We start from the raw sequence: 19,370 nt of genomic DNA, 5'->3' as shown, positions 1-19,370 counted from the left end.
TTCATTAGTCGACGCCAGACCATTAATCTTTCAGATTTAGGTCTGGATTTCCAGGCTACGCATTTGCCGCATTGACCAACAGAAAGGTTTATAAGTCACTTCTGTGTGAGCTGTGCATTATAACTTGCGGTTGGCGATAGACCCTTTTTTGCCTGCAAAAATGTACCGACATTTTGTGAATGCGACTACACTTTTGATCATTCAACTTTAAGTAGTGTCTTTTAAATTACATAATCACATGTCACATTATAATACCAAAGCTAATACATTTCTAATTTAACGTTTTCCTTTCATTGTGTTTTCAGTGTGTCTGCTCTTAATGTTTACTGGTTTAGAAAAGCTTATCTGATTAGCTAGAACAAAGATATCATGATAACATTCTTCATTTTTAAAAAAGGCATTGAGGAAAGAGGGAATATGCAAAAAAATTGGACAGAACTCAGAGCTTTTATGACCTTACACATCGTCGGCCTAGTGAAGGAGTAGTTTAGCCAAAAATGAAAAATTACTCAACCTAATTTTATTCCAAACCTGAAGACTGTTAGTTTTTTCCAAACATTATTTATTTATTTTCCAAAAAAAAAAAAAAACACTTTAGTATTGTATTTTCCATATAAATATGAGAATGCTCCAAAAAAAGGACAAAAATCTTTGACTTGTCTGCCAAATCACAAATTTTGATTCACTAATAATGATAATTCATTAATAACCAAGAATCATTTGTTCTGAACATCGCATAATCAAACATCATAAGGTCAAACAATTAATAATTGTAAAAAAACCAAAAAAAAACCAGTTGTAAATAATGACTTAAATTTTGGTCCTTTTTCCTCTTCTTTTTGGAGCTTGACAGCTTGTTTTTAAACAATATTTGCTCAAAAATCATCTGAAAAGAAAAGAAATGCTATCAATTGAGAAGCTGTCAGTATTGTCTCTCTGACACGAGAGATAGCACTTCCTTTAATTAATTGGCCAAATTTGTCTGTTAATCAGTATTATTGATGTATAACAGCAGCAAGAGCTCAGATAACTGCTCATTCTTCTCATCTATTCATGGTTTATTCACTGTTACCCGTCATGAAGCTGGAATGCTGCTCAGGCATTTCACACTACAGCTCCCAGATGGTCTTTGACTTGCAGGGGTTTACAGGCTTTTTTTTTTTTTTTTCTTCCTTGTTTTGTTTTTTGAAAAGGCTGCTGAGCTTTTTATTTTCCATTTGAGGGTTGGTCTTATGCTAGTGACATACAGCTGAAAATGCATGAAAGCAGTGATCCTGACAGCATGCGTTTTTCTCCTATTCCCTTTCTCTTTGAAAGACCTCTTCCTTAGTGCTTCTCCTGTGTCAGGGCGTCGGTGCCAATGAGGCTTTTTTATTTGTCCGAGATTGAGTGCAGCCAAGCGGGCCGGCCCTATTACCACTGCGCCACAGTGCAGGAGATTGCCTGCCTCTGTCATCTAATTGCGTACATCAGCTGAAAGCCTGTTTCTCTGCAGTGGTGAGCAGACAGCCAGTCTCAGATTCATTGCTCCATTGGCTAGTTAAAGCACCAGGCTGTCTTTGTTTGGCGACATGGGGAGGCTTATAAGCTATGGTGTGCTCTGTCTGTTCACTAATCTTATAATGTTCCCTGGCAAGGTCTGCTCACCCTTTGCTGCCCTCCTCTGCTCTGGACAATATGAATCTCTCATCACAGTGCTTATAGCTGGGACACACTGGCAGAGTCTCAGCCTGGAGAGAAAAGAAAATACTTTCCACTTATCTGGCACCCTGTCAGCAGATATTTGTGGCTGCGCACACATTTTGCACTGCGCTAGCGTAGTGTTTTGGAATACATGCGTACATGGCGTGAGCTGTCTGAAATTAAATTGGCTTTTGCATCATGCGTTCTGGTTTGAAGAAATTTGGCCGGTTAAATACAATTCGAGCTCCGGCGACAGCATTGTGGCATTCTGTCAGTTACCGCAAGAAGGTAATATTGACTCAGTCCTCAATATTTAAAGTCCTCCTGTAGTCAATCATTTTATCCCTTAAAACTCATCTTTGATCACCAAAATGACATATTTTAATGCTTTTTCCTTGAATTTTTTTTTCATGCCTTAAAATAGCTTGAATGTAACTCGACACCCTTGCCTCATTTAGTATGCGTGGTTCTATGAATATGCAAATGAGCCCCGCCTCCACTCACTCACTCAGCTCAGAGATCCACTCGTTGACGATCACACGTTGATCTGATTGGTTACAAGGTAGTTTTTGACGTCAGAAACACCAGCTTGTTTTTGAGACTGTCTTTGGTTCACTGCAGTTTTAAGCAGAAAATACTCAGCAATGGTGTCGACTTATGAATTTACACATGCTTTGTAGGGGTGTGAACCTACACTGGTCTCTCAGTTCGGTTCGATTACGATCATCACGATGCACTGCGTCCTCAATTTTCAGTTTTACTTCACATGTATACAATTTTGTCAATAAATACAAGCAGTCAGAAATATGACTTGAAAGCACGTACACGACAAATGGCGTCAGTAAAGCGTCAGTACATTATAATCGGTTATGGTCTATTACTAAACCGATACCGAATCGTCCTCATCTGCATCGCGATGCATCGTTAAAAACGCTTAATTTCGACACCCCTAATGGTTTGTATCAAAGCATATTAAAAACACCACATAAACATATAAAAGCTTGTTGGGACATTAAAAAACAGAGAAAATGTGTGTCCAGTAATACTTACAGTGGAAGCTAAGCTGCCAATCATCCTGAACCAAAAAGCATAAAATTAGCTACTACCACACTGTTTTGAATACATAACCATAACACTTTAATCAATAGGTCACCAAGATTAAAATTGTTATTGTTTATTCACCTTTGTGTCGCTCCAAACCTGTGTGACTTTCTTTCTTTTGCGAAGCACGAGAGAATGTTTGAAGATTCCACTAGTCACTCTTTTATGTAATGATAATGATTGGAGCTTCCTTTATTAAAAAGCATTATTAAAGTATCATGATTGTAGCCAACGTGACTTGTGCACTATGCTCCAGATCTTCTGAAGCTACATAAGCTTTGTGTGATGAACAGACCAGAATTTAAGTCATTTTTCTCAAAAAAAAAAAATGGTCCAGTCCAGTGCGCTGTTTATCACTGCATCCGGATAATCTAGTCAGTGAGTTGAGAAACCAGAGAAATAGATCTGTCAGATTTGTGAATGAATCATTCATGCTGGTTTCATGAACCAGATTAACCTTTTAAATTATGATTCCTTAATCGACTCGGACACTACGAAGGTCAAGAACGCTCCAAAGAACACAGATTTGGATGTAGAGATTTTCAATGAATTTAAAATTTCGGTCTGTTCCTGACACAAAGCTATCGTATAGCACCAGAGGGCTAATATTGACTCGTGATTACAGCATAGGCGTAATTTGCGGGTGGGGCGGGTGGGACCCCACCACTTTTTGCTACGGTCGATATTGTCCCCAACACTTTTGAAACATCTTGCGGCACAAATGTACCAATACAAATAAATAAAACATCTCCAGTTAACTAGCAGAGCATTCATTTTGTTCGTTTGTTAAATAAGAGGCGATCTAGTGCTGAAAAGTGTTGTTTTTGAAATCAAGTGATCAAAGTGCTCTGCGATCAGTGGCGCGGATACTGTGTTCTCTTGTGGCTCGCGCACACTCTTCACTCGGACGCGCGCTTCAATCCGTTGTGGAGACTCTCTATTCGTTCCGGTGAAATTACAAAACAAAATGCACACAAACGTGTCCCTGCCTGATATACAACCACTGATAAACAGAATCGGTTTTGATGAAAACAAAACAAAACAAAACCTATACGAGTGCGGATTAGAACCCAGAACCTCTGACACACTTGGCAAAAGTTCTGCCACTGGACCATTTAAATGCACACTTAAAATTGTCGGATCTATTTATTTATTCACGTGAAAATTCTCAGCACTAACGACATATATTAGACCTCATTAAACGACAAATTAAACCCAATGTACTATTTAAATCGTAATGTTATTGGGTCTCATTCATGAAACACGAGCAGAACGAATTTTTGTGTAAATCGTGTGTGAAGTGGTTCTGGCGTAAATTTTCGGACTCATTAAAATGTTCGTATTTTCCAAATGTTAGTTGGTACGAAAGAAATCTACACCTGCTCCCAGCCACGCGTATATAGTGCGTTTAACATCCGAACGTTTTGCTCATTAATAAGGCTGCATTTTAATTCACCTTAATCGGGTACATATTTACACAGCATTTTGAAAAAATATTATATATAGTAATTACATATGGTTTTTCTTTTTACTTTTATCACGAGAGCCAGTAATAGCATCTGCAGTGCAAACGGAACACAAGTCCGCAAGTCTTTTTATTTTTTTATTTTTTTATATTCAAGCTGTTTATTCTTTCTTTTTTTTTTTCTTTTTTTTTTTACAATTCCGCAAGTCACAAGTGTTGCAGCCAAGCTTCAAGTCAAACCATTTTCTTTTCACTTCTGGGACTGTTCGATTAACAGATGAAACTCCATTAACTGCATCTGTAATATGCTGCCAAAAATCCTTTTTTTTTTAGGACCTGATACGCCACTATGTACGCTTGAAAATAAAATGTGGTGTTTTGAATGAACTTCTGATAATAAAACTTCAATTTCTGCATCTGAGAAATTTCTCTTCTTCATTCGCTTTTGAGAAGACATGTTGAAATCCTTCGCTTGGTGTCATAATTATGATGCCCATATATAGTTGTCAGTCGGTTTTAATGGGCGGGATTTATGGTAATTGAGAATGAGCGTGCACGCGCGTCCCATTTACGACTGATTGGAATTCATTAACACACACACACATTTCACTATCAAATCCGCGCAAGTCACTCACATATTTACTCGTATATTTACGAATGTTTCATGAATGAGACCCATTGTACGTACATCTGATTTATGATTTAGCATTGTGTTAGCAACGCTTTTTTATTAAACATTTTTATTTATTTACATTAGTAAGCTACAGGACATCGTCTTTCAAAACATGACCTGAGCGAAAGAGGAAAAAAAAAATGAATGCGTCATTGTACCCAGTACAACTGACGCCCATGGATTACAGACTCACAATGGTTGGTGAATGATGTCAGAATTGTCATTTTTGGGTTAATAACTCTGTTGAGTTATGTTTCCAACCCAAACAAGTTTAGTCACCATTTTGTCATATTTCATCAGCCACAAACGTATGCAACTGGCTCAGCCAGAAGTTTACATTAGGTTCATCCCCTAAAACAGTGGACACATTTTTTTCAACATGTTACTGAACAATAAAAATAAATGCTTCACATTTCTGCTTTGAAACCTATAGACAATCCAAAATGGAAATGTGCATTTTCTGATCTTCATTACAAACCGATGAACAGAACAATCCCAACATGGCTTCAATATAGCTTAAGTTATATTTTAATCCACCGTATTCCTTTAATGGCTGATGTTCAGATTGTATCTCATCTCAGCGATAGCTCGTGAATGTAAGCCCTTATTCTGTAGATGGAAATGAATTTGACATGCCTTTTCAATTAGTCAGGTATTGAAACTGTCACGCGGGGGAAGGGAGAACTGGCCGGTGCAGTTCACCAGCATTAAATCCTAATTAGCCATGGAAGGATGAAAGGGAAACGTTTTTTGAGTTCATTCTTTGATCAAGATTATATTCTGAACATTATCCATATATATATCCGCTCCATTGTGTGTGTGTATAGGCCTCTTTTTGTTAAGGCCATTGGCTTGAATTTGAGATTAGTTCCTTTATATCAAACACATTCCCTCTTCTCTTGCTTTTATTCACTGTTTTTAATTCGAGATTCATATAGAGGCTTCGTGAAGGTTGTCTAACACATAAGAAGACAGAGGCAGCGCATTCAAGGAAGCTATTAAGGAATAGTACGGTTAGTCTTTTGTTCGGTAGTCCTCCCACCGGCCCATCATGCAATCTGTCATCCTTTTTAAAATGAGTCTTAGCCCACACGCTTAATCTTTGAACTCTGCAGTTCTGTCTTCCATTAAAATGCTTTTTTAAAAACATGTTTTTGTGAGACTTTTCAACATGAAATCAAAATTGAAGCTGTTTACTTCCTTAATAAATGTTCCAGGTCCTATTGTGCAGTGTTTATCAGTGCACATTTTCCCCAAAGAAAACAAGAAAAAAACGGTGCAAAAAATGTTTTAAACATTTTTAATATCAAGTGTAATAACTTCTGAAGCAACTTTCTGTGGGGAGAGCGATATGACCAAAATCATATTTCACAATATTGAGTAGTTTTATTTCATGATAATCATATATATGACAATGGTTTTAAAAATAAGAACAAATAACTAAAGAAACAAAAGGATAAAAAAGAGATATAAATGAAATAATGCCATAAGTTTTTAAGGTAGATTATAGTTATTCAGTCAAGGGCAGTGATTGATTTTCTCTTTTTCTTTTGTTGTTTGATCACCTTCTTTGGTGTTGTTATATTAGGCTCCTGTCACTTTAAGACTGAATGCACAGATCCAATATATTTACACACATCTGATTTCTTTTCCAATTTTAACGTTACGTTCACTATTGTTTTGTTTTTTTGATGGCTGATACCCATGTACAGCAGGGTCGCCCATATTTATATATATATATATATATGATATCACACTATCTAGAGGTAGTAAATGACACATGCATAACAATTTAGTTGATATTTATTTACTGTGCATTCATGCATGTTTCTTTATCTCTCAAACGTGTCAATAACTTTATGTAGTGTTGAGCTACTGTATGTGGATTTATTAACATTCCTCCATATATAACAAAGTCAATTTACACTACTTTCTGTTTCTGCTAATGTCATTTAGGCCATGCAGGCTATTGGATGATGTTGACTTAGACACTTAATTCGGCCCTGCTTTATTCTGGTATATGGAGAACCCTGTTTTCTCAATTCAATCTCTTCCACATAGATCAAATCAAGTCCCAGTATTTGTTTTCCTTCATTGAATAATGAGTCAGCTGGTTCTGTGCATGCTAATTAGTTTTAATATGTTATTTAGCAAACAAAGAAATCTCCAAAAGAGGCACATCATTAAATTATAATGTGAGATCAATGTGAGCGCTAATCAATAAAATAGCTTTGCTACTGAGAAGCTTCAAAAATAGCAACTCTATGAGATCACTAGTGAGAAATGTAGTTAAACAAACCGCTTTTGCTACTCGAGACACTAGATACCCACAATGATCAGTGAATCCACATTTATTGTATTGTAAAAGAAGACTTTTGTTTCTTGACCTTTGAGTCTTGATGGAAATTTTGGACACCTATTTATGATCGCTGTCACTATTTTTATATATTTTGCACATATCTACTGCTGCTTCTTATTTTGCCGCTGTACAGTTTTATGTGTTCAGTTATTCCAAGTATTATGTTTCCATAATGTATATAATGGTTTTGCTTAAGGACCCAGATTTTGCACAGATGTTTTTGAACACCCATATGGAATCCCTAGTATCCTAAAATATAAAAATAGTTTTTTTATTCAGTATGTGTATATTTTTTTTTCTGGTGTAGTTTTTGTTCATGGGTCTTTGATGATGATGTGAGCATGTTACACAAACCGTCCATGATGGCATCTAGAGAGTTTACCAGCTTCTGTTTTGTTGACAGATGCGTTGTAGAGTTTTATTGGACGCATATCCAATAGTTTGGCATGAACTACATGAGGTAATATTTGTCCTTTCTTTTGTCTAGAATGCAAAACTGGTTATTAATTATAGCAGCACTGTCCTTGTACAGCATAATATTCCGAATTTCTTAAAAGTTTCCATTATACAAAAAAATATATATATTTTTTTGTTTTATTTAGTTTTTAGACACATTGACATAAAAAATCAGCCTGTGAATCTCAACAATGGTGACAATTATAAAGCATGTTGCAGTGTATTCTGGGTGCAACCAATCAAAACTCATTCATGGCTCCCATCATGCATTGCTGCATGAATAAATAATGAGCTTATGATCAGAGGTGATCTGTTTGTCACCATTGCTGAGATTCATACGCTAATTCTTGATGCCTGTGTGTGCCTACATAAAAAAATAAAGTTTTTGGGGTATTTTATTTATTTGATTATTTGGATCTCATTGAAATGGCTAAAAATATTATGCTGTACCAGGACAGTGCTGCTATAATTAATAAAGTAAAACTAACTTGGGCTCTATATGAGTTCAGTGAATCAGGTCAAATGATTGTGAAATACCGATTATGTTAAAACACAACCAACACCATCAGATCACCTTTTCTATTTGTTCATCTGGCTGTTATAACTCATGTACAGCAGCCAAACAAAATCTAAAGTTAATGATATAAGGGTCAAGAGCCCAACTAAAACAAACACTGATCACCACAATTACGGTTTTCTCCTTCAGCCAATAGTAGCTATTCAAGGGCGGGTCTTGGCGTGGCCATATATCGCCGTCTAGCGTAGAGAGGACTGATCTGCGCATGCCCACAGGTCATAAACGTACTTTTTCTAAATTAATCCAGCTCAAGTAGACTGAGCTGGTAAGATTTTTCAACCTCAAAGTACAAGTAACTTACTAAAAGCGAGTGTTAATAGCAGGTTGAAAAAAAATTACTAAGGTCAATTTACTATTTTTAATTAAATACCATGTGTATGCACTCTAAATTTGAGCAAGTTGACCTTATACAGTGCTATGCATAAGTTCAGACACCCATACTAAAGTTGACTAAAAAGAGGAATAAAAAATCATCTTTTGGAAACTGAACTTAATGCCTTAATTTAAAAAATTAGGAAAAATCCATCCTTTAAGGACACCAATTTTCTTTGTGAATGAATAATGTATTGTAAATAAATAAATGTTCTTCCTTAAAATACAGTGTATTTTATAAAATACATACCATACCTAGAGATTGACATGGTTTTATTTCAGTTAGTTTGATTTGCATTGAGAGATGATCTTATGGAAAGTACCCCATGCCAATCTCTAGGTATGGTGAAGGCTATGTGATGATGTGGGGCTATTTTAATTCCAAAGGCCAAGGGAACTTTATCAGGATGCATAGTATCCTAAAAAAAAAAAAAAAAAAAAAAAAAAAAACTTAAAAATAAAAATCTGCCTGCCTCTATGGGAATTTAACATAGGGGTGTCCAAACTTATGCACCCTGTATTTTAAGGAAGAACATTTATTTATTTACGATACATTATTCATTCACAAAGAAAATTGGTGTCCTTAAAGGTTGGATTTTTCCTAATTTTTTAAATTAAGGCATTAAGTTCAATTTCCAAAAGATGATTTTTTATTCCTCTTTTTAGTCAACTTTAGCATGGGTGTCTAAACTTATGCATAGCACTGTATACTCTAATGTTAGTGTTATTTGTCAACCTTTCATCTGCTGATCTTGACGTAACATTTAGTTTTTTATATGTATATACATTTTTGTCTTGTTCACAGGTTTTTGATGATGATGTGAGCATGTTACACAAACCGTCCATGATGGCATCTAGAGAATTTGGCAGCTTCTGTGTTGTTGACAGATGCCTTGTAGAGTTTTATTTGATGCATATCCTTTGACATGAACTACAAAAGGGTATATTTGTCCTTTCATTGGTCTAGAATGCAAAGCCGGTTATTAAAATGGTACAAATATTTAATGTAAGGGATGCACCCTAAATCTGAGCAAGTTGACCTTATATACTCTAATGTTAGTGTTATCTGTCAACCTTTCATCTGCTGATCTTGACGTAACATTTTGTTTTTTATATGTGTATCATTTTTGTCTTGTTCATGGGTTTTTGATGATGATGTGAGCATGTTACACAACCCTCTAGAGAATTTGGCAGCTTCTGTGCTGTTGACAGATGCCTTGTAGAGTTTTATTGGACGCATATCCTTTGACATGAACTACAAAAGGGTATATTTGTCCTTTCATTGGTCTAGAATGCAAAACTGGTTATTAAAATGGTACAAATATTTAATGTTAAGGTATGCACCCAGCAAGCTGACCTTATATACTTTAATGTTGGTGTTATTTCTCCATGTTATTTGTCAACCTTTCATCTGCTGATCTCGACGCAACATTTCCCCACAAACATTTCAATCAGATATGTGGCCGTATCACCAGACGAGTGTTGGTAAATCTGGCAGTGTCTGAATTGATCCACATCTCCTGCGAGACGACTCAAGTATGCAGAGGGACCTCATATCTGCAGCACTTCTAAAAGCCCTGATTGTGTCAAGCTCTCTAGTGTGGGGGTGGGGGGTGGGGAGAAATAGTGTTGTGAAAAGCTTGCGCTTCTTAAATGTCGTGATGCAATCATACGACTCTCTGATGGTCTGGAGGAAATAAGTTGACCTGTGCCTTCCCTCGACAGATTAGATAGATGTCACCTTTCTTATGAAAGTGCCAGTCAATTTCGCCTCTCCTGTGTGTTGCCTATCAATTACGGGGAAGAGAAGCCTTTCAAAGCAGCCCCTGCTTTCTGTGCGTGGTAACCAAGTGGCTGAACACAGCTCATTGTTTCCTCTCTCTCTTTTCAGTATCCCAAGATCAGCGAGGAGTCGACTTCTCCATTTGTCTTCATTTGCTCCAACCCCCAGGAGTTGGTGGTGAAATTTCCCATGAAAGGGAAACACAAGATTTGTAAGTCCCGCCTGCCTCTTTTCATGTGCCGGCTCTAGTCGTTCAGCCTTTCTACACTCTCTCATTTAAACACATGCATGTCTAATGAGCAGTCTATGGAGGCAGTGGTTTTAAGCATCATATAGGCCACTTTACACATGAACACAGGCAAATTCATTATGCTGCCCCAATGAGATACTTTTTAACCAAGACATCGCATTCTGTACTCTGCAGAAGTCTTAAGATGTTTCACTAAAACATATATCCAATTATCTATAGTATTAGGGGTAGCCTGGGAAAACCCAGACAACTTCCGGCAAATTTAGATTTGCTCTGCAAGTGGTCTGGCAAAGAGCTCATTCAAGCCCATTTCTAATCCGTCGAAATCGCAGCACCAATCAGAAACGTTAGGGCGGGCTTTACACGATGACGATCGCTCTGATTGGTTTTAGGTCTATCCAATTGCGCCCAGAGGCATTTGAGCGACGTCCGTTGGTGAAGCGCACCAACTTTTAAATGCATTATTATATTCAAATTGCAAACACATGAGGACAGTCTCCATGAAAGACCCACTGGCAGATGAACGTGCTGCTACATTTCTCTCCGAAACGGTAGGAAATTAAATTAGATTTAATAGAGGATTTTAACTGTGACAAGATGATTGACAGGGCAGTTTACGTGACAGGACGGACGCGACAGATCCTTCCGATAAAGATGACGAAGTAGTATGTCCCAAAGCTTGCCTACTTTTTTGCTACACATTCAAAAGTAAATACCTTTTCTTCACAAAAAGAGTACATACTTTTATGGCGTAGTGTAACTTAGGGACGCAGCATATGGCTTTACACGATGACGATCGCTCTGATTGGTTTTAGGTCTATCCAATTGCGCCCAGAGGCATTTGAGCGACGTCCGTTGGTGACGCCCCTTTGGAAATGAGTTATTAATGAAGCTTTGCCAGACCATAACTCAGTTACTACTGAGAATGGTCTGGTTTAAACCAGGCTGTATTAGGGGTGTAACGGTACACAAACTGGACGGTACGTACCTCGGTATTAAAAGTCACGGTTCGGTACAGCAGGAGTGAGAAAACTAAACACAAAATTGCTTCTTTTTTTTCTTTCTTTCTTTCTTTCTTTTTTTTTGTGTTGAAATTAAACTTTTTTTTAACAAATGTGTAAATGTGTTTAAATAAATTATATTAGAATTAGAATTTTCTTAAGGATAAAAAAATGTATCTTGGCTAATGCTGTAAACGATATGGGGAGCCCTTACTTACATATTACTATAATATTAAAGGTTACAATTAACAACAGAGCCCAAATTATTAAATTCAGTTGCTATTTATTTTTAGATATAATAGTCAACACTCCAAAAAAACAAAAAAAAAACACATAATACAGGTTTTGCATTAACTTCTACATCTACTTATAAAGAGTAAAAATTATACATTTTTGAAATATCATTTACACAGTGGCTGTCATAACTTGTTTTCATGACAAATTTATTTAAACATACATTAAATAATCAAGACATTACTAACAGGTCAAGTAAACCTGATGAACAGGCTAATATAGTGCATATACGAAATGCTTCTCTCTGGAGTTTATTTCTCTAGCGAACTAACCTGCTGTCGACACTAAATGCCAGAGGTTAATGTAATGCTACGTGAGATATTATTCTCAAGCTGTTTTATTGATAACACTGGTTTGAAGATACCGTTCATCGCATCTTCCTTTCCTTATTCGCTTTTTACTGGTAGCAAACAGCGTTGCATTGCCGCGCGCGCCCCCTTCTGGATAGGAGTGTGGGTCGCCTGTGACTGACTGTATTCGTTGCATGCGAATACATGTATTGTTACACCCCTATATAGAAAACAATATTTGCAAATGTAATGTTTGGAAATATAAAATGGCACACTAAAGCAAAAAAATTTAATATAAATCTTAAAGCAAATGTTTTTGAGAAGCATCTTATGCACTGTACTGTATATCCTTCACAGAGAAGGCACTCCCATGGGATATTGCAAAGGCAGTGTTGATTTATAAATAATCTTGTATTATGTTTTTGTGATTTGAGTATCGTATAATTAGCTTGCTAATGCAAAAGCCCGATATCATTTTTGAGTGTCCAGGCAGTTTTACAACAGAGCTATGATTTTACACACCATCTTCTACTTTAACTGGTGTTGCATGGTATTCAAAATATTACATTTTCATAATTACATCACCACTCTTTTCATGCAATATGTCATATGGTGAAATTTTCCTTGAAAACACAAGCTGCTGCTTTTCATATATTGGACTGGTACATTTTATCAGTTAATGCTTATTGTTGTCTTCACTATCGTCTAGCTTTGGTTCCCTTTGGTTATGATAAATGTGTTAGTTCATTTTATTTCCACATCGTGGATGTCCAAATAATCACATCTTTAGGCGTTTCCAATATTAATGGTGGCATATTTTATTTGCATGAGTTTAAAAACCATTCGATTACCATAAAATATCCATTGGAAAACCCATGGTGATATTGTGGAGATTGTACCGGAGTATTATGTCAGTGGCCTACCATTTGATGAGTCAATCGTTTGAAAAAAAATTTGTAGCTGCTGTGGAGATCAAAAGAAGGTGATTAATGTAAAAATATTCAAACAAAGTGAAACAAACAATTGTCGGTCTGAACAAAAGACAAATGCACTCCAGCTGTTCCTTTCCCCTTGGCGTTTCCTGGGTTTTCCACAGCTCAGGATAGTCACTAATGAAGGGTTTGGGTCTGTGCATGTTCTTGTGGTCCCATCAGCCAGAGTGATAGGTCACATGGCATTTACGGCTCTGGTGATCGGGCAAAAACACCTCATGGCAGTGTACTTCTGGGAGGTCCTACGCCAGCTGAGAAGCTAACATTGAGATGAATGGGAATGCTAACTGATGAATGTTAAGCTTTTTTTCTGGGAATGATAGAACCTCTTGTTCCAGCCACATGACCCACGTTTTGTCACCAGACATCATGAAAAAAAAAACTATATGTGACCCTGGACCACAAAACCAGTCATAAGGCGCACGGGTATATTTGTGGCAATAGCCAACAATACATTGGGTAAAAATTATCAAATTTCTATTTTATGCCAAAAATCATTAGGATATTAAGTAAAGATCATGTTCCATGAAGATATTTTGTACATTTTCTACCGTAAATATATCAAAAATTGATTTTTGCAACATCAAGGACTTAATTTGGACAACTTTAAAGGCGATTTTCTCAATATTTCGATTTTTTTGATTTTCAAATAGTATCTCGGCCAAATATCGTCCTATCCTAACAAACCATACATCAATGGAAAGCTTTTGGTAACCTTGTTACATATGTTACATGTACTTACCATAGTAATAACAGTTAATAATTCATAATTACATGCAACTAACCCTCAACCAAATCCTAATCCTACCCTAACCCGAGAGTAAGTACATGTTGTTAATTAATATTACTCAGTACTTAAATGTATAATTGCACTGTAACAAAGACACCTTAAAATAAAGTGTAACCCAGCTTTCATTTGATATGTAAAACTCAATTTCAAACAAAAATTACCCTTGTGACTGGTTTTGTTGTCCAGGCAGGGTCACATGTGATGACAGAAACGGAGAAGTACGAATAGCTCTATAGGAATGCATTGTTTCTATCTACAATCTTGATTGTAGAAAATCTCCACTCTTAACTGAAGTTGTTTGGTGTCATTTTCCCCAGTCATTCTTCACAGCAGCTCAACTGTCAACAATGGTGTTATTTCACAGTACAGACTGGAAGCATTTCACACTTGGATAGTATCTGCGTGCCGTTCCTCCTTAATCACATGTGCACATTCTTCTGTTCAACCCGCTTAGCTTTCTCAGATAAAAAATGGTCAATTAATTATATAACTGAATTTGTGAATTCTCGGGGTGGAAAGCGTCTCTGACAAGCATGGGGGGGATTGCTTTTACAAGAGCACTGGCGACTCAGTGTTCGGATTCTTTTGTTTTCACATAAAGGAAGCACAAAGCCAGGCCCTCAAAAGCGATCCTTCCTTCTGACATTCAATGCGCTCCTCTTTCTCCACCAGCTTTTCATATCGTAATGGAGAATTTTATATCCGTTTTGACCTTGTGTCTATCCACCGTTTCCCATTCATTTTCATTCTCTCCTAAGCTGCCAGAGCTCTCAAGAGAGTCGACCTCCATGAACTCCTCCTTGGGTGAATGGGGGAGGCGATATGGACTGATAAGCTGGGAGGGCAGTTAAGAGTAAGAAGTCACCACAGAGATGTCCTGCCCTTTACTTCTTCCATGTCTTTCGAGGTTTATCCAACATTAGGGTCAATGTGTCACCCTTCTTGTCCTGCACATGAAGACCAAACAACTTTGTCTTTTTCAGGTTGTTCCAAAAACCGGATGGTATATGGATTAGCAAACAAAAAAGATTGCCATTACAGAAAACTGACTTGCATAATAGAAAACCATCCATCCACCGCTCATTGTTGCTGGAATTGCTGACATTTAGATGTGGCAAATTTGGACTCTCTTTGGACAAAATGTCCGTTCGCTGATTAAAACGACTGTATTAAAAGCTGTGGGTGCTGAGGTTTCTGAATCTTTTATCCTGTCATTTCATCTCCTCACTGAAGGTCACCCTCGCTGCACCGAGCTAACAGAGATATCCTGATGAGTGGCATCAGCCATGTGTGAATATTGCAAGTTCACATCAGTGATTCTGTTACATGCCAGCCTTTTAAAGGCTAAAGGTTGTCTCTCTCTTCTTGCTTCATTCGAATCAATATGGCTTCAGTATCCAAACAAGTGTGCCTTGGAAGCTGCATGCATTAATAATATGCAGCCCAGCTTCTAGAATGCTGTGTTGAACTGCTTTGCTGAAGGATGGATTTACAGTAGATGATCTATTTATTTCTTGAAAGGAAACCAATTTTGTTTGTTTTAACCAACTGGTAATAAACAGGCTTCTGAATGTCTGCTTCACTTGGCAACTTATTCTGGCCAAGAACGATCCACATAGATCAGGAAGAGATTTTCCCACCAGAATGTACAGCGACTAACCACAGTTTGTTTAATTTTTCCATATTGTTTAAGGGCAAACTAAAAACTTCGGGTACGTTTACACGACGACGATATCCTTAAAACGGAGAAGTTTTTCCTTTTAGTTTTCCGCGTACAGACGACACCATTGTCAAAACGATCCCCGTTCATTCGGATCCGCGAAAACGACTAAAAACGCTGTGTTCTGCTGACAGGCCATTAGATGGCGATGAAACACTATAGACTGAACACGTAATACGCATGTGCATGACGTCATCGTCTTCAGAGATTCGCGTTTTTATTGTTTACACGGAGACCGTTTTCAAAAAGGTGAAAACTTTGCGTTTTTAGTAGGGCTGGGTATTGACACAAATTTCACAATTCGATTCGATTTCGATTCACAAGCTTGCAATTCGATTCGATTCAATATTGATTATTTTTTATATCAGCTACAATACATGGCAAATTTTCTCAAGGAAAACAAATCTCTTAACTAATGCTGTAAACTATGGGAGTCAGTGGTAGCCTATAAGCTTCATTAGCCTACTATAATATTGAAGGTAAAAATGAACTGATTTGTATACAAACACTTAAAATACACTTTTATTTATTTTTATATTAAGTTATATGAAATTATATAAAAATTTAAATGGTGGCTGTCATAAAAAAACTTTCCAGATTTATTCAAACATGCATTAAATATTGAAGAACATTAAAAATTATAATGAATATGTAATATGGTGCATGTATTTAACAAAATGCTCCTCTCTAGAGGTAATTTTTCTAGCTGACTAACGAGTTTATGGGAACTGGATATGTTTTTTCTGAGGTAAATGTGACGTTACATGACATTGTTTACTAACGTCTTTCCACGGTTGAAACACTGATTGAGCGATTCCATGTGACATGATACGGACTTCGATAAGTTGTAGGCTACTCTACCTTTTAACACACTTTCAGATGCTCATTCATGTTTATTTCGCGCTGTAACTGGTATTATTAAGGCGGAAGAGAAGATCATGTGCTTCTCTTGAGCTGAGCCAGAGCGATCTCACGCCACAGCGCAAAAACGATAATTATGTTTTTGAATTTCATAAGAAAATGGATGTAATCTGAAATCTGAGACTTCGTTTCATATCAATAATAACAAAGCACAAAGATTATTGCGATTTATTGGATGGGATGCGCGCAACAATGTTCCATTCATTCATCAACTGAAAACAGGATGACTAATCGATTCTTGGGATTTAAAGGTGCATTAAGCAACTTTTCATGTTAAAAATACCCGTTTTTCTAACCCATACATGCTTAAACAGTTGCCTGATGGGCTGAATGAGCCCTTCTATGATCACTGCGATTGCCTCTATAATCCTGTACAGTAAAATAAATAAGAGGGATTCGGGACGGAATCGACTGGGCGTGACGTCATGCGCGTTCACGCTCACCTGGCTATGTCTGGCAGGTTTGTGTATTCGCCGCCATTATCCGCATCAGCGAAGACAACTCAAGCGACTTTTGCAAAAGTAGAAGATGGATTCAAAGAGACCGGCTTCTAGTTCATCCCAAACCCCAACGCAAACTCCACATAACCGCGTGCACAACTCTGGTTGCAGTTTCGCGTGTCGCCAGAAGGGGGCATAGTTCTGCAAAAACTCAGAGACTTGTACAATGCACCTTTAAGAATCGATATCGTTTCGTAAAAATGAGAATCGATTAAAATCGAGATTTTTTTTTTACCCAGCCCTAGTTTTTAGGCACCCAAAACGCCGTTGTCGTGTAAACGAACGGTCAAAACGCTTTTAGTTGAAATTGTTGTCGTTTAAACAGCCCCTTAGTTATCAAATTCAATTAATAAGTTTGTTAGTAGGTGTGCAATACAGTGCAACCAGTGTAGTAAAATTGACAAGCAAATGACTTTAGCGTGTTAGTGTTTTCAATTAATCATTTAAAAATTCCGGTTTAACTAATTTGGGAACTCGTGGACTATTTCCCAGACTCTAAAAACAAAGTGAGATATACTGTTCTGCACGTGGACTCAGTGACACACGCTCAACTCCTTTAACACTTTTTTTTTTTAACCATATTTAAATCCATTCGCAGAATTCTGCCAGATTGTCCCACACAATTGTTGCAGAAAAGTGTGTACAATCACCCACCAGTTACCTCACACCCACCAGCTAACTTACCAAGGGGCTATAGTAGCCTGAGGCCATGAGATTATCGACTTCAACTTCTACTGTTAACGCCTTTTCTTTTTCTTCCTGCAGTGCCCTTGTTTCTACACTTTTTTTTTTTTTTTCATTTCACCACAACCTTTTTTCATTCTCTTCCATAGGGTAAGTAAAAAGAGAGGTTTTGATTTATTCATGGACTCCTTTTTTATATTCATGTATTTTCCAGGGCTATCTGGGTGCGGTGGAATTTCTTGCTTCAGCGGCTGCTGGGATGCTCGACAGAAATCGGGTTTCATGTCTATTGAGCCTTGCGGTGGGGGAAGGGAATGTGTATTGGGGGTGGTTATATATTACCCAGGAAATGTGCAGCAGGCTTCAGAGGTGACAGGCTGTGTTTATTACAGATCTGTCACACAGCTAATGGGCAGCCGGGAACTGGCTGCTTCACTAATGTGAAGGAGAAGCGTGCAATGAACAAGAGGACTTTAGTGCTCGGAGAAGGGCTTCCTCCCCCTATTTGCCCTTTAAACTCAAAGCATTGATTGTGATATCAAACAAACAGGCAAAGGGTGAACGAATGTTACCGGAAATCACAGTTTTCAAACATTGCACAGGTGTTATAACACTGGATAGTTGGTGAGTAGTGAGCAGGGATGAGTTTATCCAAAACAAGTTACAGCAGACATTACTGGCAGGCTCAGAGGGATTTTTTGGCATTTACTTTGCTGATTTTGGGTGGAATTTTCAGACATTGCACAGAAGTTATAAAACTGCATGCTAGTAGGCAAGTGATCACTTACAGCAGACCTTTTTTTAAATTGTGTTAAAAGTCCCCCTGTAGTCAATCATTTTATCTCTTAACTCATCTTTGATCACCAAAATGACATATTTAAATGTTTTTTCTTTGAAAAAACAAAACTCTAAACCCTTGCCTCATTTAGTATATGCGACTCTATGAATATGCACATTAGCCCCGCCTCCACTCACTCAAAACAGCTCAGAGATCCACTCGTTGACGATCTCTTTGGTTTTTGGAACTGTCTTTGGTTTTAAGGAGAAAAAAACAATGGTGTTGACTTATGAATTTGCTCATGGTTTGTCTTAAAGCATATTAAAGACACCACATAGATATATAAACAACATTAAAAACTGGATTTTCACCACAGGGGGACTTTAATGGAGCTGAAAAACGAAATATGTATACCGCAAGCATGCAAAGGGCAGATCTGCAGAGTTAATGTTGGCCCTGTTCTAGTCATTGTGATTTTGCCAAGTAAGTTTTCCTCAACAACTTTTGCAAGTCCTGAAAGAATATTCCTTTCAAAGAATATAGACCTAACATTGACGTGAACTAATCCTATAAACAAGTATCTAGCATAGGCCTTGTTTTCTGCTCTTAAATGACAAATCCATAACTTGGAAAAGAACAGGAAAATGTGTACACAGCCTAAATATATATATAGGTCAGCGT

The 19,370-nt window shown here is 37.3% G+C and overlaps 1 protein-coding gene across 1 annotated transcript in view; it reads left to right on the top strand.

Moving 5' to 3' along the window:
* The window catches only part of trip4 (thyroid hormone receptor interactor 4), a 96,268-nt gene that overhangs the window by 46,111 nt on the left and 30,787 nt on the right, over nucleotides 1-19,370 (top strand). Inside the window, exon 12 of the mRNA XM_084405073.1 lies at nucleotides 10,578-10,680. Coding sequence (XP_084261199.1) covers nucleotides 10,578-10,680 — 103 coding nt within the window. The remainder of the gene's footprint in view (nucleotides 1-10,577; nucleotides 10,681-19,370) is intronic.

Source organism: Rutilus rutilus (genome assembly GCF_951802725.1).
Source record: "Rutilus rutilus genome assembly, chromosome: 3".
Lineage (NCBI taxonomy): Eukaryota > Metazoa > Chordata > Actinopteri > Cypriniformes > Leuciscidae > Rutilus > Rutilus rutilus.
This window is presented reverse-complemented; position numbering and strand designations above follow the sequence as displayed.